The sequence below is a fragment of the Danio rerio genome, chromosome 1, assembly GCF_052040795.2.
Source record: "Danio rerio strain M-AB ecotype USA chromosome 1, GRCz13ab, whole genome shotgun sequence".
NCBI classification, from domain to species: domain Eukaryota; kingdom Metazoa; phylum Chordata; class Actinopteri; order Cypriniformes; family Danionidae; genus Danio; species Danio rerio.
Window position 1 is genome coordinate 31,522,696 of NC_141021.1, and position 14,147 is coordinate 31,536,842.

Consider the following 14,147-nt stretch of genomic DNA (forward strand, 5'->3'; position numbering starts at 1 on the left):
TAAACTTTGTATCTCATTTCTGACCTTTCCTACCTGTACAACCCCTCCAGGAATTGAGTTTGACACCCCTGCTTTAGGCCTTTTTTAGAGCATAAATAATGTAAGTGTGGGAATTATGTTGATGTTTTTTCGATGTGCTCTTATTGTTGATGTACCTGTCCATGTCTGGTGTCGTTGGACTGCCCTTGACATTTTACAACACATGATGCATAGAGCATGATAATAGCTGCTTACATTCTTTAATACCCGGCATTAATGCCTCTCCGCATGCTTTAGGCGGACACTCAAACTTGCATATGAGCAGCCTCGAGACAAAGGAAGGTTTCGTGCTCAAACTTTGCACTGAAATCATTGGTCAAGAATGCTGAACGGGTTGTCACGTGACCCGCAGGTATAACCAGTCTGACCCCCAACATCTGGGCAGAAGTCCGAACAAAGAACTTCCCAAAGGTGGCCCCTTTGAGGGGCGAGTGGCTCTTCTATGCCGCATGGACTTTCCAGCCACGTTTTCTTATTTTCCAGCAAAGTAAACTCAGTTTAAAGTTGCGATCACATTCCTCCAAACTGTATTGCAAACTCAATGCATCAAGAGGGACATCAAAGGAGTTTCATCACGGACGGAAGAGACTTGCATAAAGAGAGAGACCCCAGACATTAAAGTCCAGGTATTTTTAGTTATGCAAATAAGCTGTGCCCCTTTTATCAAAAAGGTGTTTTTATAATTTTGGTGATCCTTAATGGTGTGTGTGGAACTGCCACTCTTTATCTGAAATCTCTATTTCCGCGGTTTGCTATCTCTCTCTGTTTGTTACATGTTTTATAGACCCGTATAGCCTATCTCCACGTGGTTTACCTTTGTTCTATGTTTCATGTATGTTCGTGCGTTTGTTCGTTACCGATCTGACTAGTCAATAAATCCCCTTATAATCAAATGAATTGTAGTGTTCGCCTCACAGAAAAAGTCACTGAAACACAGATTCCTCTGCCTAGCTGTTATAAGTTGATTAAAACTTATGAATGATTAATCTACTTCACAAGAAGTAGCAATTATTCCCTTTTCTAAATGAATAGATCATTACCGAGTCCGCTCGGAAAAGCAGCGGCTCTGATTATGTTTGTTTGGTCAAATTAACAATAAATTAAAACAGAATGTTAATGATTAAAAATAATTCGTAATTGTTGATAATTAATATTTATAATCTGAGAGTTTGCTCGGTTGAGTGGGCAAAATCATATACAATCATATGTTTGTTTGACCAAATTGACTGAAGCTTAAGCCGGAATATTAATAATTAAGAGTAAACCATTATTGTTGATTATTAATATTCATAAAATGAGCTAATTTCTGTTACAACTTTCTTGTTGAAATATGCCTGGGCGTCTCTGGAAAATACGTCATCTTGAAGGCAACATATTGTGCTCCAAAATGTCTATGTACTTTTGTACTTTTCTGCACCTCTCGTGCAGAGAAGTCGACAGTGCTTCTGGACACTTTTAACATAGGGCTTCCTTTGGGCACAGTACAGTTTTCATTGGCATTTGTGGATGTAACTACGTATTGCAGTACTTGACAAATGTTTGAAAAAGTAGTCCTGATCCCATGTGATGACATCCTTATAGATGAATGACAATTCTTGATGAAGGTGAAATAATAAACGGGCAAAACAACCCTCGACTACAGTCCATGTTTGGTCACCATAAACTTCGTTTACGCCATGTACTCCACAGCGCGAATTTACCCCGCTCACCAGCAACAACAACTTTCCCCCGCGTCACTACCGGTGTGTGGTACATTCCCTTTCCGTAGGGAATCTGTAATTGTAAATTTGTTTCAGGATTTGTAAAAGTGTTTTGCGTCATGTTAATTTGTTTTCTAAAATGTAAATTTGTTTCGTCCTTTGTAAAATTGTTTTTTCCTATGTAATTGTGTCTGATGATAAGTAAAAATGTTTTTCAAAATGTAAATTTGTCTCGAGCTTTGTAAAAGTGTTTTAAACTTTGTAATGTTTTGCACTTCCCGGCCACCGTACTATATGGATGCAGCTTTTGTTTCAAATCACAGCACTTTTAAACAATTTACCCGATTATTAGCCCGAAACTGCTCCTCTCCCAACGTTTTTTGGAATGTGTTGCAGGTTTAATAGGAAAGGATGTATATTTACGAATTAAATGAAGTTGACTAGACAAATGAAATATATTGTGTAAGGGTCACAAAACACCAAAACACATTTTGTGAGCTGCTTACAGTCATATAAAAACACAATTAGGACACATATTTCACTAAAAAGTGAAAATTGTTTGTTTTTGCGTTATTTCAAGCAAATTCTTACTTCCGGTTTGAAATGAATTTTTGAAGCTGCGTCACAGCCATGAGATCTTAGTGTGTATTCCAGCGTGTAGACTGGACGTCTGTACCTGGGAGTACCATATTATGTCTCTGAGTGTGCTGCATTCATTTATGAGTAAGTTTTGGTTCAAACCAACCAGCGCGCTCTATTGTGTATGCGGAGCAACCTCATTAATATGCATGACCGCTTCGAAGACTGTTTGTGCCTGTACAGTGTTCAGATGGCAGAGAGACGACACGTTGTGTTGCCGAGCGGAAGAACAAGAAATGTTTGGAGATACGGGTCGTCAGCGTTGCATTTATAATTTGCTGCAGTGAAGGTTTTGTTTTCATTTTCCCTCTATGAGAGTGCAGCTGGATTCACGTGTGGATTAGTGCACGCGACGCGCGACAGTAATACTTGTCTAAGGAACATTGTTTACCCGAGAGCTTTTCTCATATAGAAATGGTAAAATCCGGATTTGCTGCTCGTCTCCTTTTAATAAAGACCCGGCTCCAGTTGGTTTTGATTGTCCTGTCTTTACAGATTTGGTAAGTGAGTGACCAACTGTCTTTGTTTGTTTATTCAGAGGCAAAGTTAGTTCGTATCGTCAGCAGTACTCTTTCAGTGTTTAAAGACAGACCTTAGTCAAATGATTTCTAAGATAGTTAAGTTTACCGTACGTTAATATCACTACAATATTATGGACTGAAAAAATTTAAAAGCTGCACTCTGAGTGTAAACAATGTAAGCACCACATTCAAACTTACCATCGTGTAGGATTTGTGCCACATTTTGTGACAGGAATAACACACACGGCTTTCTGACGCTACCTACAGAGTACATCTAAGTTACAGAGAAATTCGGAGGGTTTTTTCTCTCATTTGCCGTGCGGTATCAAACATTGCATTAAAATACAAGCTTCCAGCAGCTCCTCGAATGAAATATCTCGTTTGTCATGAGAGGCATGAATAAAATTCCTGAAAGAAAGAGCCAAACTGCAGTTAAAGTCCACCATTTAATAATTTGGCAAACAATTTGATTACTGATGTCCATGTAAACACAGTCTTTTTTTTTTCTGCCCAGCGTCTGTGGGTTTGTTTTGCCTCTGTGAAAATCAGCACATGCCCAAACCGACACTCCCGTTTTTATGCAAATTGTTACGAACCTTCCCTCTTCCCCTCCTCCAACACTGCCCCTTAAACAGAGCAGGACACGCCCACTTTCCTACCTAGGGGTGTGAAAAAACCCTGCTGAAACGAGGGGCCATGAAACCTCCTCGTTTCAGCAGGGTGTTTTCACACCTCTACTTTGGAAAAAGTCAGAAAAGTGAGTGTCCATCTCTGTTTAGGGGGGAGTGTCGGAGGAACTAAAGTGGGATGGTGTGGGAGTGTCTATTTGGGCACGCGCGAGTAAGCGTGAATTTTTCATGCAATGTTTGATACCGCACGACAAATGAGAGAAAAAAAACCCTCTGCATTTCCTGGAAACTTAGATGCACACGGCAGGTAGCGTCAGAAAGTCGCGTGTGTTATTCCGGTCACAAAATGCGGTGAAAACCCTACACGAGGTTAAAGTTTGGTTGTGGTGCTAACATGTTTACACTCGGTGCAATAGTTAACTTCGTTCGATACGAACAAACTGAATAAACAAAGAGCACTGGTCACTCACTTACCAAATCTGTAGAGACAGGACAATCACCAGCAACTAGAGCCGCGTCTTTATTAAGAGAAGACTACAAGCGAATCTGGATCTCAGCGTTTGCAGATGAGAATAGCTCTCAGGTAAACAATGTTCCTCCTTAGACATGTAAGTTATTGTTGTCGAGCATCGCGTACACTGTTAATCCACACGTGACTCCAGATGAGCTCTCACAGAGAGAAAATGAAAACGAAACTTAACTGCAGCTAACAATAAAAGCAACACTTCACGCTTGTTTGCCAATACAACGTGGTGTGTGTGTCGTCTAAACACTGTGACAGTAATGAATATTAATGAAGTTGCACAATAGAGCGCGCTGATTGGTTTGAAACAAGCCTTACTCATGCATTAATGCATCACACTGTAAGACGTAATAAGACACACTCTGGCACAGACGTCCAGCCTGCACGCTGGAATACAACGCTATTATGTCATGACCGTGACGCAGCTTCAAAAATTTGTTTTAAACCGGAAGAACGAATTTGCTTGAAATGACGCAAAAACAACCAATTTACACTTTTTAGTGAAATATAGGTGTCCTAATAGTGTTTTTAGCAGTGTGGGACACATATACGACTGTCAACAGCTCAAAAAATGTGTTTTGGTGTTTCATGACCCTTTAATATTGCCTGCAATGAAACAAGTCAAAGTGAATTTGAAAAGCAAATTTGGGAAGATTGGGAAGAGTGTGTCTAAAAACATTTTCTTCCACCAGCATCAAGTAGTGACCAGGGGCCTCATGTACGAAGACTTGCGTGGAAATCTTACTAAAACATTGCGTACGCATACGCTGTAAATGTGCGTACGCAGAAAAAATTTCAGATGTATGAAACAATGCGTACGCCGAATCTCACGCATATTCTTTTGTACATCTGAATGAACGTGAAACTGACGCAACAAGCACGAGCACAAAACCCCTCCCTGCCTCCTCCCCCGTATGAATATGCTAATGACTATGCTAATGGAAAAATTCAACGAAAAAGCAATGTCAAAAGCAAGCAAAAAGAGAAACTTTGAACAGAATGTGAATTGGAGGTGCTCCTTTCGGAGGTAGACCGGAGAAAAGCAGTGTTATTTGCAAGTTTGTTCTCGAATTAACAACAAAAGAAAAAAATAGAGTGGGAGAGTTTAGCTGATGCGGTTAACACAGTTGGGTCTGAACATTGCACTGAGTGCATTAAAAAAAAGAAATAGTGTGGTTTATATCTGTAAAATGTTGCAGGATGCTTAACAGTCTCAGTGGCGCGCTCGTAAGACGCATGTGATCATAAATTGATACGTTCAAGCAGAGCTCGGCTCGAATCCAGCGTCTGATGAACTCTTTCTTGTTTTTTCCCCCGCTACACATCAGATTTTGCCAACTATTTATCACGAGAAAGACAAGTAGGAATCATCAATAAGTTCATATCAATAAGCATCATATTTTATTTGCACATTTATTGAATGGAAATGTTTCTGATTCACGCATGCAAATTCATCTTCAAATAGTGTCTTTATAGCAATGTGCGTGCGGTAGATCGCTCAGATTACATTGGGAAAACAGGCGACTGCTGCAAATTGTGCTTTAATGTTTAGCTGGTCAAATGTATGGTATGGAAACCTTATATACCTGCTGAACCCGTCTCATACAGCTGCCATTGCAAGGCTCAGACACTTTGTAGAGAGCAATTTAACACAACTGTCTCTAGGAGTCGCCAATGGAAATAAAACAGACACGCACAAAAAATGTGCGTACGCCTGCCAGAAAGCTGCCGTGAAGCTGCGCACATTCCCACGTTCAGTTCATTGTTAGTAAATCCAAACGTGAGCGATTCTGAGCGTGAAACCCGGCGTACACAAAGTTTTTGTGCGTACGCAGTGTTGATACATGAGGCCCCAGGCCACTATTCTGCAAGACCAATGGCTCGCAATCCCTCTGGCCAATGTTCAGGACTTGGCCATACACCATACTAATAAATTATTGTGGTCTAAAAGCAGGCCTTACGATTTTATTGACCAACTCCTGTATATTTCTATATTTTTTCTTTTTCCAAGTATTTGTTTGTTTGACTACATTTTCCATTGATATTCTTGAACTGTGGTTTCAAACAATACTAACTTGATATAACACATTCTGTCATTATAATGTGGTAACAACTTAAAAAATACAACATTTCAGGCATACACACAACAGCAAGACATTATGTATGGTCAGTCATTATTCTTTTTGTCCATGTTAAACAAGGGGTCCGTTCTTCGTACCTTGCTTAAATGATCTAAGATGATTTGGCAGATCCTGGATCTTTTAATCTTGATAACTGATCTCTCGCTAATTTGGTTCTTCAAACAAGTTCGCGAATCAGATTAGAATGTCTGGATAAACTGATCTGAGATCGCTGCGTCTGTTGTGAAGGACAGATCTATCGATCCTCGAAATCATGATCAGCAATGCAACGATTGGTTGACGTCACAGCAGCGTAATGACATCATCTGATTAATATTCAATTATCCATGTGAGCAAAATTACATCAAATTAGCAGTAAACGGCTTGTTAAATATGACACGCAATAACCTTGCACATTTGTTGTGCAGGCTTTACACTTTCATGTGTCAAGAGTATTCATCATGTATTTCAATGCAAATCAGTGTATTTAGTACTACATTTAGAGACGATTTTCTTTATCATAGTAGCCGTTTTTTAATCGGTGTAAAGAATAACTGGTTGTTTACAAAAGCATTTTCATATTGGTAGGCTTTTGCAACTTTTGTGAAGCATCAAATCACTGACATATTAACTATCAAAACATGTTCATGACTGCATAAATGTATTATTGCTTTAAAAAAAAAAAGTCACATATTGTGCATTTCTATTATACACAATTTGTACTACAGCGATCTAAAAAGTTCATATCAATTAGTTTTCTCTTTGCACCACCAGGTGGCAGTCTTTGTACTTTCATTTCAAGGGTGCAGATTGCATACGTTTTATTAATATGTATAACTTTATTTATTTTATGACTATAACTTTATATATATATATATATAGTTAAAAAATATGTACCATTTTCCCAAGTGTATATAACTTTTACTGTAAGAAAATATCAGAATTCGCAACATACTTTCTGTATTATCTTTGCTTGAACTAAGCCGATCTAATCCTGTTTATATGAATTGAACCTGCTCCCGATCAGGTTTGACCTAGCAGAACTGTTGCTATGACAACAACTCTCAGATCAGCTTTGAAGAACGAAACGATCCTGGATCGTGTCAAATCGTCAACATCCAAATCCAGCTAATTGAGTAATCCACGTACGAAGAACGGACACAAGGATTGCATTTGATGTACACGAGCACTTAACTGAAACACCTGTACATAAGGTGCAAAAAGTATACACAAACCCAGACACCCCAATGGAGAAAATAATTTGAGTGTTTCTATGAACAAAATCAGGCATCTTATTTCTGGTATTTCAGGAGGCATATAAAATAATTTTTTAAAATTGTTTTGGGGCAGAGCATCTGTTTGTGACAAACTTTTATTTTATTTTTTGTAAAATAAAATATTAATACAAAATATTTATATTTAACATTAACTTATAAATGCAAATTTCTACGTACATGCACAGCTCTGGATCCCAGTCCATTGTGTGAATATTGAAAAGCATGGTCCGACTTGCATTGGTCACATCTGTGCAGTGAACACCTCCATTTTTCCCACCAGTCAAGCACTGAAAGTAAGGATTATAGCATAAGATTTCCAAAATTTTAAATATTTACAGAATAATTACTTTATACTCAAACTCCATGTCTATGTGCTTGAGTTTATCTTGCAGTCTCATTAGGCATAAAACTCATTATTTTATAGAAATCATTTATCATTCCTTATTCTTGGCATCCTTGGATTACCTCAAATCTATGCCCCAATCTTACCTTTTGTGCTTTAACTCTAAGATTATACAAATCATACAAAGATAAATGAGTGATACTTAACTGCCGCTGCTCTTACCCAGATAAGCCAGGAGTCAACTGTTCCAAACATGGCCCTGTGAGAAAGCACAGCCTCATGGACCTTTTCCACATTATCCATTAGCCATCGCAACTTCACTGCACTGAAGTATGTGCTAATTGGGAGGCCTGTCTTGTCCTTTATAGGTCAAGAGAAAAAAAAGTGACAAGTGAATTATTATTTTTTTTATTTAAATTGACCAACTTTGTGCAAGACAATAAAACAAATCTACAAGGGCACAATTATAGCAGGACATCAAGTCAGGACATTTGAAATGTTTAAAAAAAATTAATTACCTGTTACTGCTTATTTGATACAATACATTTACATGCAAACATGAATGCATGATATACAGTATATATTTAGATAAAACTGAGGTCTTGCTTATTGAACCCGTTTTTCACACGCAAAAACCTAGAGCATGGTCTAACCCTTGATGGATTCTTAGTTCAGTCCTCATCTTCAGTCAAAAATTTGGGGATGATTTTTTATAGCAACCTTTTGTTTGAAGGCCAGATTTCAAGCATCTGTAAAACTGTATTTAAAAAAAAAATAAATTAAAAAAAAAAAAAGATATATTTTTTTAAACATATTGCCAAACTTCGACATATGCTATCAATGTCTTATGTAGAAAATCTTATTCATTATTGCCTGTAGGCCTAATTAACAAACTTTATCTTCTTCAAAATGCAGCTGCTAGAGTGCTTTCTAAAACAAAGAAATATAATCCTATTACTCATATTACAGTTCTTTTATCATTGCATTGGCTCCCTAATAAATATTGAATCAATTTAAACAGTTTGTTGACTACCAACAAAACCCTGAACGTCTTTACTCCCCAGTATTTAAGGGAGCTCTGGGTGTATTATAGCACCTTACGTCTCAACTTAGCCTGGTTTCTCTTAAGGTTTTTTTCCCATCACTTTGTTCAATTGGTGAAGTTTGTTCCTTGCCACTGTCACCACTAGCTTGCATGGTTCAGGACTTGTGAAGATGCGAATCGATGGATTTCACTGTCAGCAGTGAAAATAAAACCACACTAAACTGAACTTACACTGTTTCAATTTACTATAATCTTTAATCTTAGGTCAATACTTTGACACAATCTACATTGTAAAAGCGCTATAGAAATAAAGATGAATTGAAAAAATATATGCTTTCCTTTATGCTTTCACCATCTTTAAAAGTATTTGAGAAATGCAGAAAAAAATATTTAATTGTTATGTCTGAGTTTTTTAACGTTAACGTTCCAAGAGAGTCAACAAATAAGGTCATGAAAGATTTCTTGTGTAATGAATAGGTGAAAGACAGTGTGGAAATATAAATTTATATCATCTAATTTCAAATTAACAATAATCTACGTATAACTGAAAAGTTATATTCTTAGGTTTTTAATTATATAATTTCATTAACATCCCAGCTAGGAGGGACATTTAACCTTTATCTCTCTGACTACAGGCTAAGCCAGTGATGCAAATGCTTTAAACGACTCTGTCTTTGTCTTCGGGTGTTGCTTTTATGCTACAGAAACCCTATGTTGATTAACTTGTGTGGTCAGTAGCTGGGCCGTTTTTTAACACCTATGCCATGCTGACTCCAATACTGAATTTGCATGCTTTGTTTAGCTTTATCCCCTCCTCCAAAGAACACAATATAGACATGAAATCTTTGTCTCAATTCAGACTTGTGTGAAACTTGTGAGAGACTTGTGAAAGAACTTGCAGACTGCGGACCTCTAGTAGGCTCTTGCAGACACATGGACATCTTAAAGACGCTTTATGACTGCAGATTAACCAACACGTCTCAATAAAGGAATTCTGCTTGTTTCGAGTATCCTGGACTGGGTTCTCTCTTCTTTTTCACTCATTTATTTTTTTTACAACAACTTGGTGCCGTTAGCCGGATAGAGACAGAAATCATCAAATTCTCAACAATTTGCCACAAAAGACTGAAATCCACCTGGAATTCAACTTGAACCTTCAAGATCAAGGAAACTTTTTCAGACAGAATCTTCAGCTCAACGGCAATTTGAAGTCACTCAGCGGACATCACAAATTCTCAACTATTTGCTGACTCCAACCCTGATGAACATTGAAGCTACCTGAATACAAAGATCAGATCACTCCAGACTGAATCTTTGCAGCTTAACCTCGATTTGGTGAGTTTCACTCTATCAAAAGAACCATACAGACCAGTCTATACACATGGTTATTCTCTGCTCCATCAGAGAAAAGTTAACAAACAGCTGCAGGGTTTGTTTAACAAAAAGTTATTCTCTATTTCAATAGAGAAGTAACAGTTTTATCCTTTGTTCAGACAGAGAAGTAAAGCCTTACGTGCTATTTTCTTTTACAAAGTTATCCTCTCTTCAGAGAAATTAAGCCTTATGCGCTATTTTCTTTTCTTTTATTTTGTTTTCCCTCTGTTCAACCAGAGAAGTTTTAGGTATACAAGCTAATTTATGTTAACTCTTGTTCAGGCAGGAAGTTTTAGCAACATGTGCTAATATTGTTACCCTCTGTTTCGCCAGAGAAGAAATTACTACACTTTCATCTGAAAAGTTTTAGTATTTTTACTTTGTGATAATAAGCTCACAAAATGTTCAGACAGAATACAAGACTGATCACTACAACTGAAAAAGGTAGTTTAACAACTCCTTTATTGTCAGATCAGGATTTCAAATCGCTGCTACAACAGCACATGGACTCAATTACAGAGTCAGTCAGACTAAATTTGACAAAGAAATTTAGCATTGACCCAGATGATGTTTGGACATTAGATGAATGCAAGAAAGTGCTTGATGCATGCATTCGCAAAAACAATGTGAAAGGCATTATCTGCTGCTACAGAGAATTCAGTTTATCTCAAGCTAAACAACAAGCTCAAGCTAAATCAGAATTAGAGAAACGGATCCAAGAGCTTCATGCTAAGATAACCTCATTAACAAAACAACTGAACCTCAAGAAATCAAAAACTGACATTGAGGAGGTTAGTCAGCCTGATAATAAACATCCTGACTTACAAATTGTCTCTGAAAAAGACATTTCCATCCAGTCAGATAGCGATTTACCTATAGGCTCAGTAGAGGTTTGTGGTGCCAGAAGATCTAAGAGAACTGAGAGTTCACACAACAACACTTCTGTTGTTCAAGTTCAAACAGTTTCAAGAACACTAGGACCTAGAGAAATAGACAGACTGTCTCAAAGCTTACCATCAGCACGCACAAATTTTTCAGAGTTTAGCAGAGCACTAATCAGCAAAATGCGTCTTTATGACATGTCATTAACAGAAGTCACCCAGCTAATGTCTCAAATTCTCACTGAATCTGAATTCAACAGTTTTGAGCATACTGTGACCTCTAAATTACAACATGCCAGTAAGGATGATTTGAGAGAGGGTGTTTTGAAAGCTCTAAAGAACATTGTTGGCCCAAAGATCGACTGGTCAAAAGTGACTTGTTGTGTGCAAAGGAAAGATGAATCTGTGAATGAATTCACTGAGAGATTTTGTCAATCCGCCATAACTTACAGTGGATTAGCTGATAATTTGGACAGTGTGCTAAATGATAAGGGACCCCTGGTCTGCATCTGGTCAGATGGCCTTGCAACTGAATACAGACAAGCTTTGCCATTTCTTAACATCACCTGGTCTTCCACCACTCTCAGAAATAATATGAACAGTTTAGCTTTGTGGGAAAGAGACTCTTACATCAAAGACAGAGTCAGATTTGAAGCAGCTGCCACTAAGGTCAACACAGAAAAGACATCAAATCACAAATGTCTTAGGAAAAATATCTGTTGTCATTACTGTGGTAAAAAAGGACATTGGATGAGGGAGTGTAGAAAGAATAAAAAGAACTTTAAAGAGATGAACAGGGTAAATCAACTTCTGAACAGTTTGCTAAATGCCCTCAACATACCCCGCCCTTCATCACTAAATCCATTGAGCTGTCCACAAAGATGCTAACCATTTTTTGGCTGTGAGTGCTTAATGTCCCCGTTCATTTACAATTAAGATGAAAGACTCTTTGTAAAAAGACACAATGGAAACTTCTTCCTTTGTATTGGGGAACTCTGCTTAAGTCCACTCACAGCCTTGAATGTGTTTTAACACATATTTACACCACTACCCATTCAATGTTATGATGTCTGATAGGACTGATATTTATTGAATGATAGTTTGTGTCTCACATTTTAAAGTTTGCCCACCACACTCAAGGACAGAACAGGACACACAAACCAGTGAGGAGCCCAGGGCAAAACTGAAAGCAACAGGCTTCAGGGGCCACACCCTGTGGTGAAGACTCCCTTTTTCCCCATTTATCCTCACCTCACTGTTTTATAGGTGTCATAACTTTAAGATTAGGAGACAGAAAATACACAACACTATACGATCACCAACTTAACACAACCACTATACGATCACCTGAATAACTAGACACATAAACTGTATGATCATACAAGTCTATGCATGAATACTGCTGGTCTGCTGTTTCCTTGTTTTCCTGTGTGCAGGTAAACACAAACACTGCATCTTCTCAAGAAACACTCTGAACCAGAGCATCACTACGAAGATCCATGAATGACAGGAAGTCATCAGATCAACTCTGTGCTGGAGAAGAACCACAAAACACACCTCACAAAAGACTAAACACTATTCACAAGCCATGGACTTTCAGAAGATCTGCAGTTTAACTACATGATTTTTGTGTCATCATGTAGGATTTATGACATTACAAATGATTGTCATAAACGTGTGAACAGTTTTGAAATCTACACTTACATCTACGTAGATATTGAAATGACACAGAATAAGTTAAATGTGCCTGTAACTTTTCAAGTTACATGACTAGAAGATGGGGCTTCTGTTATCAAACAGAAGCCATTGAATGGTTTTAGGAAAGCTTACAAATTTATATTTTTTTTGTGAGAGTTTTTAAATAACTCTCAAAGGGGGAACTGTGGAAATATAAATTTATATGATCTAATTTCAAATTAACAATAATCTACGTATAACTGAAAAGTTATATTCTTAGGTTTTTAATTATATAATTTCATTAACATCCCAGCTAGGAGGGACATTTATTTCTCTGACTACAGGCTAAGCCAGTGATGCAAATGCTTTAAACGACTCTGTCTTTGTCTTCGGGTGTTGCTTTTATGCTACAGAAACCCTATGTTGATTAACTTGTGTGGTCAGTAGCTGGGCCGTTTTTTAACACCTATGCCATGCTGACTCCAATACTGAATTTGCATGCTTTGTTTAGCTTTATCCCCTCCTCCAAAGAACACAATATAGACATGAAATCTTTGTCTCAATTCAGACTTGTGTGAAACTTGTGAGAGACTTGTGAAAGAACTTGCAGACTGCGGACCTCTAGTAGGCTCTTGCAGACACATGGACATCTTAAAGACGCTGTATGACTGCAGATTAACCAACACGTCTCAATAAAGGAATTCTGCTTGTTTCGAGTCTCCTGGACTGGGTTCTCTCTTCTTTTTCACTCATTTATTTTTTTTTTACAACAACAGCATATTACCAATGTCTTCAGACAAAAGTGGGTGGGAAACAGAGGGCATGGGTTGAGTCTCCCCAAACGCAGATTCTATTGAATGTTTTGACCCCGTTTTGGCTGTAAAACTTAAAGGGCACCAATGATGATATTTTGTAAGCTGTTTGGACATAACTGTGTGACGGTATAGTGTTACCACTGTCATATTGGGGTGATTCAAGGAAATAAGCCTCTTTTTTTTATTTCTTGACATTAAAATTAGATCCAAATCCCTCCCACTTTGAGGCCCACCGCAACTTGACGAAGTAGTGCAGCTTCAAATCAAATCAAATCACTTTTATTGTCACATCATCAGCAGCACGTGTGCTGTCCAGGAAGTCCGGGATCCAGTTGCACAGAGAGCTGTGTAGACCCAGAGCCTGGAGCTTCACAACCAGCTTGGCAGGCACTATGGTGTTGAATGCTGAGATGAGCTGAGTTGAATGCATTCCCTGTCCACCAAATTGATTGACAGCCACGTATTGACATGTCTTCGCTCGCTGGGATCATCAATCATCATCAAATGTGAGCAAGAATGAATTTTACAAGTTTTTAAAACAGTGCATGTTTTTATTAAATTACA

At 37.9% G+C, this 14,147-nt stretch overlaps 1 protein-coding gene across 42 annotated transcripts in view; it reads right to left on the bottom strand.

The window, feature by feature from the left end:
• zgc:172295 overlaps positions 1 to 14,147 on the bottom strand; it is a 122,202-nt gene that overhangs the window by 66,473 nt on the left and 41,582 nt on the right. For 29 of the 42 annotated variants that reach the window (NM_001431101.3, NM_001114584.3, NM_001431102.2 and 26 more), the window contains 2 exon segments: positions 7,626 to 7,735; positions 8,014 to 8,151. The exons of 12 other annotated variants lie outside the window; for them this stretch is intronic. In NM_001431101.3, the coding sequence (NP_001418030.2) occupies positions 7,626 to 7,735; positions 8,014 to 8,151 (248 nt within the window). 42 annotated transcript variants of the gene reach the window in all.